General features: G+C 43.1%; 1 protein-coding gene across 1 annotated transcript in view; it reads right to left on the bottom strand.

Moving 5' to 3' along the window:
• SPEG (striated muscle enriched protein kinase) overlaps positions 1-17021 on the bottom strand; it is a 120620-nt gene that overhangs the window by 62577 nt on the left and 41022 nt on the right. Inside the window, exons 2-6 of the mRNA XM_063288953.1 lie at positions 14701-14790; positions 13480-13822; positions 5579-6972; positions 2617-2760; positions 1412-1594 (exon numbers count right to left, since the gene is read on the bottom strand). Of these exons, the coding sequence (XP_063145023.1) occupies positions 1412-1594; positions 2617-2760; positions 5579-6972; positions 13480-13822; positions 14701-14790 (2154 nt within the window). The remainder of the gene's footprint in view (positions 1-1411; positions 1595-2616; positions 2761-5578; positions 6973-13479; positions 13823-14700; positions 14791-17021) is intronic.

Below are 17021 nucleotides of genomic sequence, written 5' to 3'. Positions count from 1 at the left end.
TGTGACTTGGAGAAGCCTGTCCTGTAATTTCCTTCATCCCCAACTCATTGCCATAAAAGATACAACTGAATCTCTCTCAATTTGATGTACCCCAACAGCAGGATAAGATATTCAATTCACACAGCAAACTAAGCCCTAAACTTGAGATAACTAAGAAACCACAATTGTTGTGTTCACATAACATGCCTTGCCCACACAAAAGGGATATTTTGACTTAACAAGACAGCCCTGTTTAGACAACAATATACTAAGGTAACAGATTCTGTACCACAACCCACTTTCATCTAGCCTAACTATGTTGTGCTCCAGAGAGAATATGCTGCCTTCTTATTGAAGCCTTTAGGAACTTACTACGGTGGTCAAAAGAAAAAAAGCCAATTTTTTCTGCTCTTATAGGATGTGCATATCGCTACCACAGATTTCTCACTCTTCCCCTTCGTCCACATGAAAACAGAGGCATAATGAAAACAAAATAAACCCTCCTTCAGTCCTCCCGCGACTTCATAAATCCACTTTCAATGAATAAATGCCAATCCCAAATTAAGCTCCCTCTAATTACGGCTGCAATACTATGCAAACTTACCTGGAGTTAAACGCCATGTGACCCAGCGGGCCTTACTTTCGAGAAAACGCGCATCGGATTGCGCCGCGGCAAGAGCCTCGGAAAGAGAGGGAGCGTCCCTCCTGCGCCTGCCATCCCCGCAGCAAGCGAACTCTTGCAGACATCGCCCCTTTACGCTCGCTTTCTGTCTCCCCGCTTCGAACTGAATCCCCAGTTCTCTTTATAGGCGACCTCAGCCACGAGGGCAGAAACGGATCCGAGGGTGGAAGAGAGACGCCAGAGCCGGGGCAGTAGCCAGCAGCCTGCGCACAACCCCTTCTCTTCGCTCCACAGCCGAGGGCGGCGCCCGCACTCCAGAAAACCGGCCCGGCCCTCTCCCTCACATTTCAGACCAATCCATGGAGGAGCTTATCTGCATCCTTTCACAAAGTTTACTCGCACGTGCCCAGAAACGGCAACTCTTCCCGCTGCAGAGTTGGCAGGCCAGGCCTGATGAAGACGCGCGCCGGGATGTAGCGAGCACCGCCCCTCCCCATCCGCTACCTCTGCTCTGTTGGAGCCGTCCGTCCCTTCCTTCCCTCTTCCAAGCCTGCTGGCTGTTCGTCAGACGGCGGGCCTAAACCGAGCCTTGTAGGGTAAAGGCAGCCTCGTGCCTTTACTCAGCAGGAGCAGAAGTGCTGGCCTAAGCGCCCCCCACCCAGGACACTAAGAATCAAGCCTGACGCTGCTTCTCGCATACTGATGTGGGAATATGACCCTTTAACTCCTCTGGCCTGAAGGCACCGGCCCGGCTGCAGCCTCTGTGGCAGACCAGCAGTTCTGGCCACATTCCCCCCTCTTTGCCCTTACCTGGTCGCACAGTTAAGATGGCGCTACAGCAGGTCTCGCCCACCTCGTTGGTGGCACAGACAGTATAGAGGCCAGCATCAGCCACGCGGGCACTCCTAACCAGCAGAGTGTGGCGTTCGCCCTCTGCTTTGATGGGACGCACCATGCTGCTCCGAAAGGGGATGCCGTCTTTTCGCCAAGACACTGTGGAAAAGGGGTGAGCAGATAAGAAAGACCATTGTAGGGGGAGTTGTTTTGCCATCCCCACATAATGTAAGTGAACGTCAGTGGTTATTGTGCTGCATTTGTCAAAAGGTCTTAGTTGTCTAAGAACTATTGGTTATGAAATCACACAGTTCTGCCTTCTCTACATTTCATCAAGGGACAGCCTGTGTATTTATCTTCTGTCTTTTCCCTAGAACGTTTCCATGTCCTCATGAAGGTGGTGTCACAGGGCATATGATTTTTTGTTGAGGGCCACATGTGGACTTTGCGGAAGCACGTAGAAAGCTGAACTTGAACAAGGCAAGTAGAAAAGTAGGAATGATCAAAACAGAAAGTGGGGTGCACAGAATATAAACCATGTTTTTTAAAAATCCATTCTTTTTTCTTAAGTTGATTATCTTCCTCACCCCAACATCTGTGGTTAACACTGCTGAGTTTAATTTTAATGGACATCAACCACAGCAGCTTACTGCCACCAGATAAGTAACCCCTGCCACAGGTTTGGATATGTGCTTCTCTCAGCAGATTGCTTTTTTGTGAGGATTATGCCCTCTTGAAATAATAATAATAATAATAATAATAATAATAATAATGGTAATATTAGCAATCATAGTAATTTTGCATTTTGAAGAAAAACCAAAAGCACTCCAGAAGTGGAGCCCAACAGGCAAAGTCCAGTAGTTTCCATATGTAGCTGGTGATGCAGGATGGGATGTACTTTGGAAGTAGCTCAGAAACATAGGTAAAATAAAAATAAAACCAGAAAAGCAAAGAACTTGGGTCAGATCACCTTGACCCATGCTCCTAAGCAGGATCCTTATTAATGCAAATCCGGCAATATAATTTATATAAAAATCTTGATTGAATTAGCATAGTATTTCTTAAACCTATGGAAACAGGCAACTCTGGGGATGAGGAAACAATCAGAGAGCTAGAGGAGATTCCGCTCCAGCCTTCATAGATTCATACTTTGCTCTGTGTGTGGTACCCTGTGCATTTACCTTGTGGAGAAGGGTTGCCCGTGATGATACATTTGAACAGCACCTCAGTCCCAGCTATGACTGCTACATCATGGATTGGGATTTCAAAGATGGGAGCCTCCAGGGGGTCTTCACCCGCTGAGATGTAGGAATCATCAGAAGATTCTGCACAAAATGATGAAGAAACAGCAGTTTCTAGAAGGCCTTCAAGGAGGAGGGCTAAAGGTCTGCAGACAGGTTTTGCAGTCCCCTTGGATGAGGAATGTGTTTAAGTCATAGCATCTTTGCACAATAAGGAAGGTAAGGGACTGCTTCCAAAATAATATCCTGAGGGAATCCTTATTTTGGCTGGCACAGATACTCAAATCCCACAATCTCCTTGAATGTGTCTCCAGTTTTGAAACACAGTTCTTGATATGATGCTACCCTGCTGAAATTCAAGGATTAGCAGAGCCCTCATGCAGAGTAAAGCTTATGCTGCCTTAATGCTGATAGCCATGATCACAGACCTAAGAAGAATAACTAAGATGAAACCCTTCATAAAATCAGTACAATTCAATGTTGACATTAGGCATACACATCGCTGAATGTGTGAATGACTATTCTGTACAAAATAAGGGTGGGATATAAATTTAATAATGTTGGCATTTTTTTTATGGCTGAATATTATCTTTAAGAGTTTATTTTCTTAGTTTTCTACCAGTAATTGGAAACCCAATGAAGCAGGATCTTGAAATATGGATTATTACTACATATTCAATTTCTGCAAAATGGCAATAGTAAAGCTAATCTATCATCCTTTCAAGATTATGGCAAGAATTTGTCAGGAACACATGGGGAAATTTTAGGCAAACGGTCAGGTCATAAGCAGTGGCCCAAAGAACAGGTCTAGTCAATCTTAGCCAACATTTATTTGTGCATGTAGGAGGGAAGAGCTTTGAGTCTATACAACACATGGAGTCTGGCTGCACTTTAAGGCTAACCAGTTTTATTAAGGCATAAGCTTTTATGAGCAGATTGCTGCTCATGAAAGCTTATGCCTAATAAAATTGGTTCTGAGAGTCAGTTCAGTGTCATGGTGAAGGTATAAACCGGGAGACTGTGAGTTCTACTCCCGCCTTAGGCACAAAGCCAGCTGGGTGACCTTGGGCCAGTTACTTTCTCTCAGCCCTAGAAAGAAGGTAAGGGCAAACCACTTCCGATATCTTGGCAAGAAAACTCCAGGGACTTGTCCAGTCAGTCACCAGGAGTCAATACTTGACTCGAAGGCACAACAACTAAATAAAATAATAAAATGTAAAATGGTAAAATAAAATAAGTTAGCCTTGAAGTTGCAACACGATCCCACGTCTGTGTGTGCATGGAAACTTCTGTCACAAAACCTAAGCAAGTCATCAGGACACTACAATTCCCTCTAACACATAACCAGGGCAAAAATTTACAATTAATTGTTGCATATGTTGCATCATGCCTTGCATTTTCCACACACAGTCTTTGTTTCTGGAGCTCCTGATTTTCCCTCATGAAGTTGTCACCTTCATTAGGCCCCTATCAGAAATGCAAAATAAAGACATGGGTGTCTGCAGGGGAACAAGGGGGAACAAGCGTGTTATGATGTCCCAGTACAGAAGGTATCATCTTGCATGTGATGTCAACATGGTTTGTACCAAATGCCTATGTATAAAGCCTCATTTTTCAAACCTTTATATTCCTTTCTCCATCTTCCATTAATGGCCAGGTCTTTTCATTTAAAAGTTATACAGATATCAGGTGCAGCAAATCAAATGAGTTTGCTTTTTAATCAAATTATCATAATAGTTTCAACATCTATTGTATTTTGCTTTTAGGTCAATCACTGCCTATAGATACCATTTAATTTATGTAAATTTAAACTAAGGTATATTAGGGTAAAACATTCTTATTTAGGGACTAGAAATTGCTATTTGAAATTATTTATAAATGCTATTTGTTGTTTTTCATGAGACAATAGCAAATTCAAATAAAATATCAAATTGATATTTGCATGATAAAAATTAACCCAGGATTGAGCAGTTGCCTCTACTGGCAGGTGGTGTACACAGACATGACTTTGTGGGAGAAGTCCTGAGCCCCACTCTGATGTAACCAGTAAGTACCCAAAAGCAACAAAGCTGGCTTATCATGTTCTAATGTTAAGTAACACATCATTTTTTAATGATGTGGAATGGCATATGATCACTTCCAGGGATATGTATTAGCATCTAAAGGAAGGGGGGGAAATGATTCAGTCTAGAAATATAGAATTACTGATCCATACCACTGTTACTGTATTCCTTAAAGCCAAACAGTTTGCCTGCCTTAGGCAATATGCTTGGCTATTGCTTCACAGTGGCAACTACCCCTACATAGTACTGTTTTTTCCTGCTTTTGCCTCCGGCCCCCACATGATTGATGAGTTGTGTCCCAATTCAGAGCTCTATTCCTCTTACAATTTGGAGCTGTATTCAGCAATTTCTGGAGAACTATCATTTTTCTAAACCCGAATTACAATTCGCAGTAACAGAGAATAACTAAGGGAACCTAGTATGATACTAACTTTTTCACCTTCACTCATACAAGAAGATTAATGGCCTTGCCGCAAAACTCTCTTTTTGCAATAAACAGTTGAAGTGCAGCTGGACTCAAGACAAGCTTAATGTAGGCAGCTAAAAACAAGGAAGTACTGTCTAAGAACACAAATGCTTATAGAGGATCCCAAAAAAGGGGTCAAACGGGAAAGAGAAAAAAGGAGGAGGGAGGGAAGAGATGAGAGCCAGTACATTCTGAGCATTAATTAGTTCTTTTGCAAGTGCATCCTAAGTAGTTAGGATGCCGCGAATTCACTCTCTGTGAACCTATGGCCTCCTTATGTTGTGTGGGAAGGTGAGTGGCAGTGAGAGCATTTCTGTATGGCTTTGTCAGGTTCTTTCCCAACAGGCCCACAGAACTTGCTCTTATTCCGTACCTGGTTCTGGTGACATTTGCCGGGACCGTCGGCCTTTGCCTCTGCTCCGTGCACTCTTCCCTTCTTGAGGTTGCTGTACACTGTCCTTTTTTTCTATCACTTTCCCAATCTTTCTGTCAAATTCTTTGCTTGTACCATGGATCCCTGCCTTGCTTCTGTCTGGGCCAGTTTCTGTCTTAGCCCAGGGCAGAGAATGTCCATCCTGTCCCGATTCCCGTTTCCGGCCATGTGAGGCTTCACTTAGACCCTTTGACTCATAGCTGACTTTTGCTGCATTCAGAGAACTTCCATCCATGCTATCCTGGCTATCTAGAGGTGATATCTGCAGCAGGTTTTTCTGTCTCCCTGGAGCAGCACGGGAGAGTGGACACTGCTCCACCTTCTGCCGAACATCCTGCCCATTCAGTTCTGCTTCCTTTCGACCTCTGTTCTGTTCTCCCATCTCCTCAGTCATGGCTGAACTCCTCAAGAGAACCTTTTGGGTTCTCTTGGGCTCATCCCTGGGCCCCACTACTCCCACGCTGGAAAGCACCAGCTGCTGTACACCATGAGCATTTTCTGTAACTGGGAAAGCTTTCATTGGTTTAAGTTTCCGTGGTGGTGGAACCTTGGGGACAGATGGCTCAATGGAGGTACACACAGTGGATGACTTCAATGATTCTTGGGATCGCCGCAGCTGCTGTTGAGACATAGTGCGCTTGATGCGTCCCAGTTCCTCAGTGAACTTGTGTTCCAGGTCATGCACATGACTGGAGAAGCGGCCACGCTCATCCAAAGAGGCTGCCTTCTGATGGAAGACACGACGCCGAGAAAATACATCTCCAAGTTCTGAACGGGTATCCTCGTGAAGGTCTTCATGAGAGACAGCTGAGATGAAAGGACTGGCATCATCAAAGCCAGCCTGATCAAAAGAACGTGACTTGCGTAAGGGTTGCCATGTGTGGCCTGCAAAAGGATTATCATTCTGCTCCAGACTTTTCTGTCGCTCTTCAAAAAATTTGAGCTTGTCAAAGATCTTGGAGCCTGACCGTGGCAGCTTGGGGGATGGGCGAAGGATGGACACACGGCTGGAAGCCTCACTCAATGGTGTCTGCGGCCGTGACTCTCCTGTGCCAGCCTGAGAGTAGCCAGATGATTTAGGGTGCTTCAACTTCTCATCAAATTCCTCAGATGCTGTGTCTTGGAATTCAGTCGGCATCAAGAGTTTTCTGCGGGGAACCATAGGTGGTGTGGTACCATGGCTGGTTCCAGGTGGCTGGACTGGGCATTGTCCTGCTCGGGGGGACACTGGGCGTTGAAATGGAGGTTTCTGTACAGGTGGGTGGAGAGTATCTGTGCTGGTTTTGCTGCTGCTGTTGGCATCATCCCTCCGATACCCACCATGGGGGAGGCTGCTGTGGTTGGAAAATAAGACATGGTAAAGTTTGCTAAGGCAGGAGAGCCTACAGAAATCAAGAGAAGTGAGCAAAAAGGATCAGATACTTGTAGGAACAATGAACTGTGGTCATGAGGATCAGGGCTTGCAACGATACCTAAGCTTAAATTACCCAGGTGAAAGAGAAAAAGGGCAAGAAAATTCTTCACTTCATTGAGAAAGAAAAAAAGCTGTGATTATATCTTACCTGAATACCACTATCCTAAACTGAAATCTTAGTTCTATGGGAATGTTTTTTTCCACAGCATCCTTGTGGCTTTGGAGTCATTTGAATATTTATTAAGTCTGTGCAGTGCTTCAGAGTCAATTCTATAAAGCTGCTTTGGTGCACATGAAGAGGTGAACTTAGCACTTGTCTGCAGCTCTTGAAAAGAACCATCATGTCTTTTCCTGACTGTGGAGTGATTCCAGGAAAAGACGCAATAGCTTTAAAGAATTGCAGGCAGATCTTACATCTGTACCTATACACACTCCAAAACACCTTTTTGACAATGACTGTGTAGCACTACACAGCCCTAATAAGTATGTATAAAAAGGGATACGTTTATTTGGCTTCTTCTATAGCATGTGGTTTAGCCAGCTATGTGAAACTCCAAGGTCTATTTGTTCCACATTTAAGCTACTGTAATTTGTATTATATAGAGATAGGTTATGCTTCCTAACCAGAGTATTTGTTCCCTTTGAACAATATCATTCCAAGATTGAATCCAGGGAAAAGGTGCACATTTTGACGGCAGGAGAATCCATCTTCAGTCATACTTGTTAAATGCTACACATCCAGTTAGCATTCAAGGTGGAAAAAAAATCTGGGCATCAGTCAGGTCAGCAGTGATATATCAAGTTACTGAAGGTAAGGCTGGGTTGAACTGGCTGGAAAGTGGGGAGACGTGGGGAAGCCCTTGCATAGCCAGAAAGTCAACAGAAGGGAGGAGAATACACACCTGCATCCTTTTCAAACATGGTTTTTCCTACAGTCACAGTTAATTCAATGGTACATACAAACAGACATTCATTCCAGTGCCATCTTACTTTGTTCCAAGAAATGTAGATATATTCAGATATACACACAGACACAGACCCACAGACCCGCACACACAAGGACAGTTGTTCATGTGCATATGTTATCACAGCCTTTCCTTCACTTTGTAACAGCAGGCAGGCAGCGTTGATGAGAAGCATGAGGAAAAGGTGGGGAAAGAAACCTTAGGAAGGAAGAGGTGGCAAATGAAGGCATCTCTAAGTGTCACTTATTCCTCTAGGGACTTAGCTTAGTTCTTAGCTTAGTTCTTAACTTAGTTCTGCCCCTACCCACAATTAGATTCTAACTACATTGCCACTGCCTCTGCAGTTCCGCAGGAGATCTACTGGCGTTTTCAGAACCCGCTGAATCCCATTTTTCACTTTTGAGACAAACAGCTGGCACTCAGTTTCTCATTATAACAGGGTAATGAAAAATAAAATCTGTGGGCAGCACATAGCTAATAGCTCAGCAGTTAGAGGGAATCTTGAGAGGAAGAATTCTGGCCTTCAGCATAGCTTCTTCTCCATCCTAATGGACTCTTGATTTTAAGGAAGCAAAATCAAGAGTCCATTAGGATGGAGAAGAAGCTATGCTGAAGGCCAGATTTCTTGCCTTGCCACCGTTCTGATATTATATATAGATCTGTGTTTAACTACAACCAACTTATACTAACTATAGCTAAAGTATCATGACTACAGCAAAAAGGTTTATCAAGCCACATCTCTTAACTACCAGCAGCCAGACACTGTTCCTCACACTGACACTTTTGAAAAATGCAGTGAGAGTCTTCTTAGCTAAAGTCCATCAAAGACTTCTTTCTCAAAGTTTATAGAATTTCGTATTCATTTTATTTAAGCCAGGGGTAGGCAATAACGGTGTTTTTTGGATGTTTTGGATGAGAACTCCCATGATCCCTAAATGTTATGCATACTGATCAATGCTTCTGTGCTGGGAACTGTGGTGCAAAATATCTAACTGGCACCTTGCCCTAGGTCCATGCATCATTAACTCTTGGGTAACCCCTATTTTTTTATGTAACTTAATAGTGCTCCTTACAGCATTGGATAAATTGGTGTCATCATACTGAAAATCCTGAATAGGCAAAATTTTCGCTGTTGTACCTCAGTGTTCACCCTAAATGTAAGCACTTCCCCGTGATATATTCTCCAGTCAAAATTGGCCTTTTCAATTATATAAGTGTAGCATCATTAAAAGTGAGGGTCCAGCCATTAAATCATTTTCTTGATTTCTGGTATGAACATTGTCACTAGAAATGGAAGTTGATATATTATTTGGCACAGCAACGGTAAGAGTTGCTTTTATGATCTCAGATCCCAATAAATATGCAATGTTTGTCTCAGTCTGTGTCTTCCCGAGGCCTGTCTCTGACCATCATCTGAAATCCAGTGTCTAACATTTAACTACTGATAAATGATATTTAGAGAGCCAGTCTGGTGAAGTGGATAAGGCATCAGGCTAAAAACCAGGAGACTGGGAATCCTAGTTCTGCCTTTAGGCACAAAGCCAGCTGGGTGCCCTGGGGCCGGTCCCTCCCTCTTAGCCCTAGGAAGGAGGCAAAGGCAAACCACTTCTGGAATCTTGCTAAGAAAACTACAGAGACTTGTCCAGGCAGTTGCCAGGAATCAACATTGACTCCAAGGTACCCCCCCCTCAAAAGATATTTATTTCCTTGGTTTTTATTTAGAATTATATGTGCGCAGTTGTTGCCTTTCCATGTTCTTCCCCCTTTTCTTCTTTTTTCACAATCTTTTTATATGGAGACAGTTTGATCATACAGTATTTTAATAACCTTCTCAAATGCAGGTCAGCATGGCAAAATGTATTCTTAGATTAAGAAATTTGTTTCAGATTAAATTCTGTGCTTTGTGAGCTTAGGGCAAGAGGACTCAGCAGTTTTCCAAACAGCTGGATGAGTTGTGATGTACATATGAGGCTTGCCTGCCATGATAGCAATAATCTGGGGAAGGAAAATCTTCCTAAACAGGGACTCCTCAGGTAGTGAATATCATCCTTTCTCCTAGTTCTGTAACATCCCAGCTTACCTCTTTCAAGGGAATGCTTCTTTATGCTTGATTTGAATATTGCATCCTACCACACAGGGAGAATAATCCATGTGAGCTGCAGGAGACATTTTGGGGTTCATTTGCAAAGCACAGGCAATTTGCTGCAAACTGTCAAGAACCCAGGCAGCTGGTCACCCTTGGAGAAACAGGGTTAGCCTTATTCCTATACTTCAGGAATACTTGTTTCTCCACTCTTGTTTTTGTAGGGCAGAGTAGCTGCATGCTGGAAGCCCAACAAAATTCAAACCTCTCCTCAATACAATGAGAAAAACAAGTGTGTGTTTTTCTTCTTACAGAGTTCTCTCTCCTTCCTCTCCCATCTCAATCCAAAAAGTGTCATTTCTTTGCAAGTGTGATTGGCCAGAAGGAAACATGGATTTATAATACCTTTTATTTACAGTGTATTGGATATGTGCTCAAAATCAGCTGGATGGTGGGATGGTAAGGCTCACAAATTCTATAAAATAATTTGATTGTTGATGAGAGGGCCAACCCAGTGTGTATTACCAAAACCTGGTTGGGCATGTGGGGTGGGGGCGTCCTTCTTTTGGAGATGTTTCTTCCAGGTTTCAAGTGTGGCATCAACCATGACTCCATGGAGGGGTGAAGGTGTGGCTGTTGTCATCCAGAAGTCTCCAATGGCCTTTAAGAGCACTGCCCCAGACATAGCTGCCAGTCCTTGCTCAAAGCCCCTTGACTCGGTGGCCAAGTTGGCAGTGGAGTTACTTAGACTTATGGTTCTAGGGGATCTCTACCTGCCCTCTCTGGCCCAGAGCCAGAGATGGCTTGGGAGTTCATGGCCACCATGGCAATTATAGATCTGATCCAACTTATTGGGGGCCCAGCTCACAGAGGTGATTGGGCCACGACAGTGTGATCTGGGGTTAGAGGATGTTATCATCAATCCCTTGTCATGGACAGACATTCCCTCTTGGCCTTGCAGTTTTCTGGGGCCACCCCCACTGCAGGGAGGAAGGGCCTATTTGGTTGGCCAGCTCCAGGCACCAAATGGTCCCAGTGGGGTTTCAGAGGGAACTTATTTGGGAGTTATTCCCAAAGCTCTGGCTCATGGTTCAGCTGAGGCCTTACTCCTGGCTTGGAAGAGCATGTGATGAGGGCCTTGGGTCAGACTGCATTGGTACAGACTCTTTGTTCATGGCTCCTGTAGAGCCCATGGTTTAGCAGCAACTCCAGGAGATGAAACAACACAAGAGGTACATAGAGTGCTGCTGGAGGAAGACAAAGACCAAATCTGATCAGGCACAGGAGAGAGCCTTTATTAGGACTTATTTTATGGCAATAAGAGCAACAAAGAGGGCTTGCTTCTCATTGCATCTGCAGATAGCCAGCCAGCGGCCCTATTTCAAGTGACCAACTCTCTCCTTTGTAAGGAGGGACCAAGAGAACCCCTGCCAGGCTGCTATGAGAACTATTCTAGGCATCAGTTGGATAAAGTCACTTGGATTTTCTTTGAGTTGGATCAAGCTGGGCAGGTCCTAGGGGAATGACTGAGATGTATTTTGCTTGGTTATTTGGGCAGAGTTTTAGCCAGTTGGTCCTGAGGAAGTAGATAGGGTCCTTGTGGTTCTGCACTCTGTCCTCTGTGTCCTGAACCCATGCCCCTCCTGGCTGGTCAAGGCCTCCTAGGAGATGACATGTGGCTGGATCCAAGTGGTGGTTAATGCCTCTTTTGGGGGGGTGGGGATGGCATGTGTTCTGCCTGTCTTGAAAGAGGTGGTGATTCACCTCCTCGAGAGGACATCCTTCAACCCAACTATATTGGACAACTGTTGTCTAGTCTCCAAGCCTCCCTTTTTAGGGAAGGTTGTTGAGAAGGTTTTTTTAATATTGTGTATTTTATTATTTGTATGTCTGTTTGTTAGCCACCTAGGGTTATTTTATATAATATAGGCAGCCATATAATTTTTTCTAATGAATAAATAAAATCTCAGTCTGAATGACCAAGAGTTGCCATTCTACTTTCTAGGGAAAGATCAGTGATAGATGTTATCCAAAGGGTCAGTGCCAACTCTGCAATTCAAGAATCGTGAATACTGTCTTTCAAACCTTTAATATTAAATAAGGGCAGTGCATAACAAATGATATCTCTTTTTGTTTCTTCTCCTATTTGTGGATTTTTGTTCCCTGACAGATGTCATCTGATTTCATTCCTGATTTTGGTTGGGAACTCAATGTCTGATTTATCATATATTGTAATTTGCTGGGTAAGGTAATTTGGTGACCTCCTGATGTTTTAGACTTCCATAAACCTCAGCCAGTATAACCCATGATCTCAGTTCATAACACTTGCAGTCCAGAATATCTGCTGGACTCCAATTTGCTATCCTTAATCAGAGCTTTTAAAGGATGGGGTGGAGAAATTGAAACAAAGCTTTAATCCCGATGAAATGTGTAGCTTTCTCTGATCCTATCTCCATTTTCCTAAGGTATTGCCAAGTTTATACACTTGAAAATGTTTAATAATAGGTGGATAGTGGCAACAGAGCTGTAGCTCAAAGACCTCTTGGGACAGAATTCACTTATTTCTTCCTGTTGCATTGTCCTATCCAAACTAACTTATGATCAACTCAACTTACACATAAATTCCACTGAAATGTGAGATATTTAAACTTAGATTTCATATGAAATACAAGCAATTTATACAGTATTAATATTGCCTAGGATACAAATTTATATTGTGTGTTTGTTCATGTGCAGAGATACACACACACTAGTCTAGAATTTGTAAATTGAAGTGGCTCACTTAGTCATGGCAATATTTTTGTTAGCTCCCTCCACTATTAACATGCAATTTAAGATTAAGGCAGTTTACCATACTTGAATTCAAACCAGAAGATAGCATCACTGTTCTATAGCTATCTGTAATAAATGCACGCTTTGTTCTTTTTTTCTTTTAAGTTCCATGATGATAATGCAGCACCTAAAGTACAAGAGCAAAGGAACAGAGCCAGGGTGGGAGGAACCGTGTCCTGCACTGATATTGGAGACTACAGTCTTGCGAGTGGGGCAGGGGAATGGTAATACCTACCTCTGTAATTTTTTTGCCTCACAACCACAATCTTTAAGAGTGATAGCAGGGCTGTAGGGGTAAAGAAAGAGGCTGCAACAGAGGAGGCAGTAGCAGAATAAATGACATCAGAGTATAGGAGGCTTCAATGGTTGAGAGTGCAGTCGGGGCTGTGAAAGGAGGGTGCTATGATGGGGGTATTGGGGTTAGGGGGAAGGGGCTCAGGAGGGATTTAGTGGTGCATAGTTGGGGATTATGACTGGGGAATAGGGGAAATGATGGTCCCAGCACAATGGCCCCTGCACCCCACTCCACGGCCCCACGGCTACTTACACGTGCAGGGAGAGGGCACGCCCCCGGTACAGGCTGAAGGCACTGCCGTAGGGGTCGCTCCCCAGAGACAGGCTGTCCTCGGTCCCCGGGGCCACACCAATCAGCTCCGCCCGTGATGCCCGTACCAGCGGCTCCACCCCCAGGTGCCGGGCCTCGGCAGGTGCTTGCCTTGGAATGCTGGGGTGTAGGTAAGGTCCTCTCACCGGGGGCCCAGCCTCTGGATCCTTCTCCAGTACCGTGGTCTGGCTCTCGGACCAGCTGGCCTGCTCGTCTGTGTGGGACAGACCTGGCGCCGAGGTTGGTGTTGTCTTCATGGAGGCATCCACCAGTGTGTCCGACTCCCCTGCCAAAAAGACAATCAAGATCTGATCAATGGGGTGGGGCACTGTCTTCCCTTTGAGGGACAATGCAGCTTTGGGCTAGAATTGGGAAGCCTTGATAGTCGAACGGAGGGCAGGAGCTGGGACTGCACTGCACTGATTGGGAGAGCTGCAAGAACTATGAGGGAAATACCTATTTTTTTCCACAGAAGGACCTATAATTCATGATTTTACAGGTGTTGCTTCATTCAGAAGAACACATTATTTTCTAGCGGAGTGCAGTGCCAATGCAAAATTAAGTTTTTGGCATTAAAGTAAGCATTATTTTAATACTTGAGAGACATTGGTATCAAAACATGAAAGTATCTCAGGAATTTTTTTTTTTTAATCGTATGGCATAGCAGTTCAGTATTCATGCTGCTTTTTCTTGCTGGGAAATCCTTGTGAGGTCCAGCAGCCAGATGTGTAGACTATTTAGCCATGACAAGTCACATTGCCTGGGATACACCACGAGGAGGTTGGTCTACATTGCACCGAGTTGGGCTGAGAGAGAGTGACTGGTGTACAGGCTATAATTTATATTTAAGGTTCCATCTCCCAGGAGTTTAAGAAAAAGATTTTAGACAAGGAATGAAAATCTGGATGGAAACAGAACTGCAACCCCATTTTTTGTGTGTGATTATAATTGATGAAAATAGATGTCAGTGTCTCATTTCATTTTGAGGTGAGAATTGCATCAAAATCTATGCAAATCATAAGGGAACAATAACAGGGAGGTTGCAGGCTGGAATTACTATGGCATTGTGCGGCAGGCAGCCTGGGACAAATTTCTTTGGGGGTTCAGATATAATTTTAGTTCTGCTCATAATACTTTGCAACTCCATGCCTGGCTTCTGCTCACCTGTAGGGGAGCTATAAGTTGTCTCATCCTGGAGATGGCTGCGTTGGGTCACCTGTGTACTGCTGGCATCATCATCTCCTGGCTCCGAGTCTAAGTAAGAGAAAGAACAAGGTGAATGGAGGACCTTGCTGGGGAAGTTGGTCCATGTCTTCATCCTGGGTTTCCAATCTGATTTATCACAACTAGACAAAACAGCTATAAAGAGAGTCCATGTGACTCAGATGTCCTTGATATGAATCCAGCTTTTAGTACTAAAAAAAAAAGGAGAGGAAAAGAGAAATTTCTAATTCTGCAAATAACTAAAATATGTATGACAAACTTTAATCTGAGAGATCCAAGCACCTGTTGGCCAACCATAAGAATTCTTAGATGTCACCACACTTTTTTGATTACATGATTATATAGACACTTTTAAAGAATTGATTTAGGATTTGAATGCTTACAGTTTTCAGATAGCCAGCTTGTGATTAGGGTGGTATACAAAACTTGTAAGATAAATTAGATAGCTATAGATTTAGATATAGATATACACACGCACCCACAGACACACACACACACACATATATCTAAACAAGCACAGAACAAAAGACAGAAATTCATCCTTGTCTAGATGGGAAAATGCATCAAATACATCATTTTCAGACAGCATATAGTATATGAGATGTATAAAAGGCTGTATTACACAAACAAGCATGAATACTTGCATATAGATAGATATACAGACAAACATAGATAGATATAAAGACAAATAGATGGAGATTATTGCAAAGTAATATTTTTTTCATTTATGGTATGCTGCCAATGATAAAATATCTTTTGGTGGCAAAATTGCTTCTTAGTTGTTATACGATTAATGTTAGATTATCCCATAATTCCTCATCCTAATGTGGCTCAGCAATTCTGATACCAATTCAACAAGCTCAACAAAAACTATTTTGGAATCTAGTAGTCACAACTGAAATGTTGGCAGCAAAAAAGTTTTCCCCTGCCTTTATTTAAAAAATGGCTGGCTAGATAGTGGGAAGCTGGCAGAAATGTCAAAACTTATAGAGTATGTTCAATTAAGAGTTAACAGTCAACATTAATTGAATTAAATTGTCTCCTTTATTGATTTTGTGTAGAGAAGACACATTGCAAAGGCCAATTTATATACAATCATTTTTCATTCGTATAAACTAATGTTCATATTATTTATTTTGGGTGTCTTTTCTATTTTCTCTAAGTGTTTTAATGAAGTATTGAGCAGCAGCAGGAAGAAAAGTAGTTCTGGGAAACAAAACCCCATATAAAATCATGTCAGATACCTCATCACTCAGGATCTGATTTGGAAAGTCCAAGATTGTTTCCAGAAAGGCTTTTTTTTTTTTTAGCAAGGAGGAGAAAATGGCATCATTTTCCATTTGTAAATGTTCCATGTCTTTTTCCTCATCAGATGATCTTTCTTAATGAGGGAAAGATAGGATCGGTGCAATATTTTTGAATGATAGTGGCAGGCGCTGTCCATCTCAGTGCACCCCACCAGGAGTTGGGCTCTGCTGTTTTCACTGTGGCATTTCCATTTTTATTTTAAATTTGCCCATTTTGAAACATGTTCAACAACAACCACCTGGCATTCTCCATAGACAGGGAAATTGACTTAGAAGATGAGTGGCAGTATCACAGTCTGTGCTCCAGCTCTCAACAGCTCAGCATCCCTCTTCAGGGGGAGATGGGCGGTAGTATAAATTTCAGAAATAAATAAACAAACAAGCAAACAGACTTGCCCCTCTCCTAAGATCTTTGCATCTCAGACTGACTAGGAGGTGAAATACACAATTAAACTGCAAGAAATGCTGGTGGCCCTTTCTCCTTGGCAAGTATCCTTAGAAGAAAGGGCATGATGTCCATCTCCTGCAGAATTCCAAAACAGAGTATCCACACTAAACTAGAACTCAGAGCACCAAAACATGTACGTAAAAGCAGCAGGAGGGAGGTTTTTAGAGGAAAATCTCTAGCAGAAGAAGGCTTAGTCATTTCCTTTCTTCCTGCATCTGTTCAGATCCAAATCATTACCTTTTAAAGGTTTTTTACAAGGTCAGAGCTACTCCTGGGACAGATACATATTGCATAGCATTTAACTTCTGGAATAAATTCAATCAGAGGATCAGTGGATGATTAAAAAGGCCATTTTTCAGTTCAAATCCACACCAAAGTTCATTCTTCCATATCAGGGGATAGAGAAAAAAACAGGTCATATACTTTTCCCATGCAGTGATTTTTTGGGGGGGGGGGGATAGAAAAATAATGAGCAGGGAATGGATGAAGTCCTCTCCAACCGTCAG

The sequence above is a fragment of the Candoia aspera genome, chromosome 1 (genome assembly GCF_035149785.1).
Source record: "Candoia aspera isolate rCanAsp1 chromosome 1, rCanAsp1.hap2, whole genome shotgun sequence".
Classification (NCBI taxonomy): Eukaryota; Metazoa; Chordata; class Lepidosauria; order Squamata; family Boidae; genus Candoia; species Candoia aspera.
The sequence above is the reverse complement of the archived record's forward strand: the minus strand, read 5'-3'. Positions and strand labels throughout refer to the sequence as shown.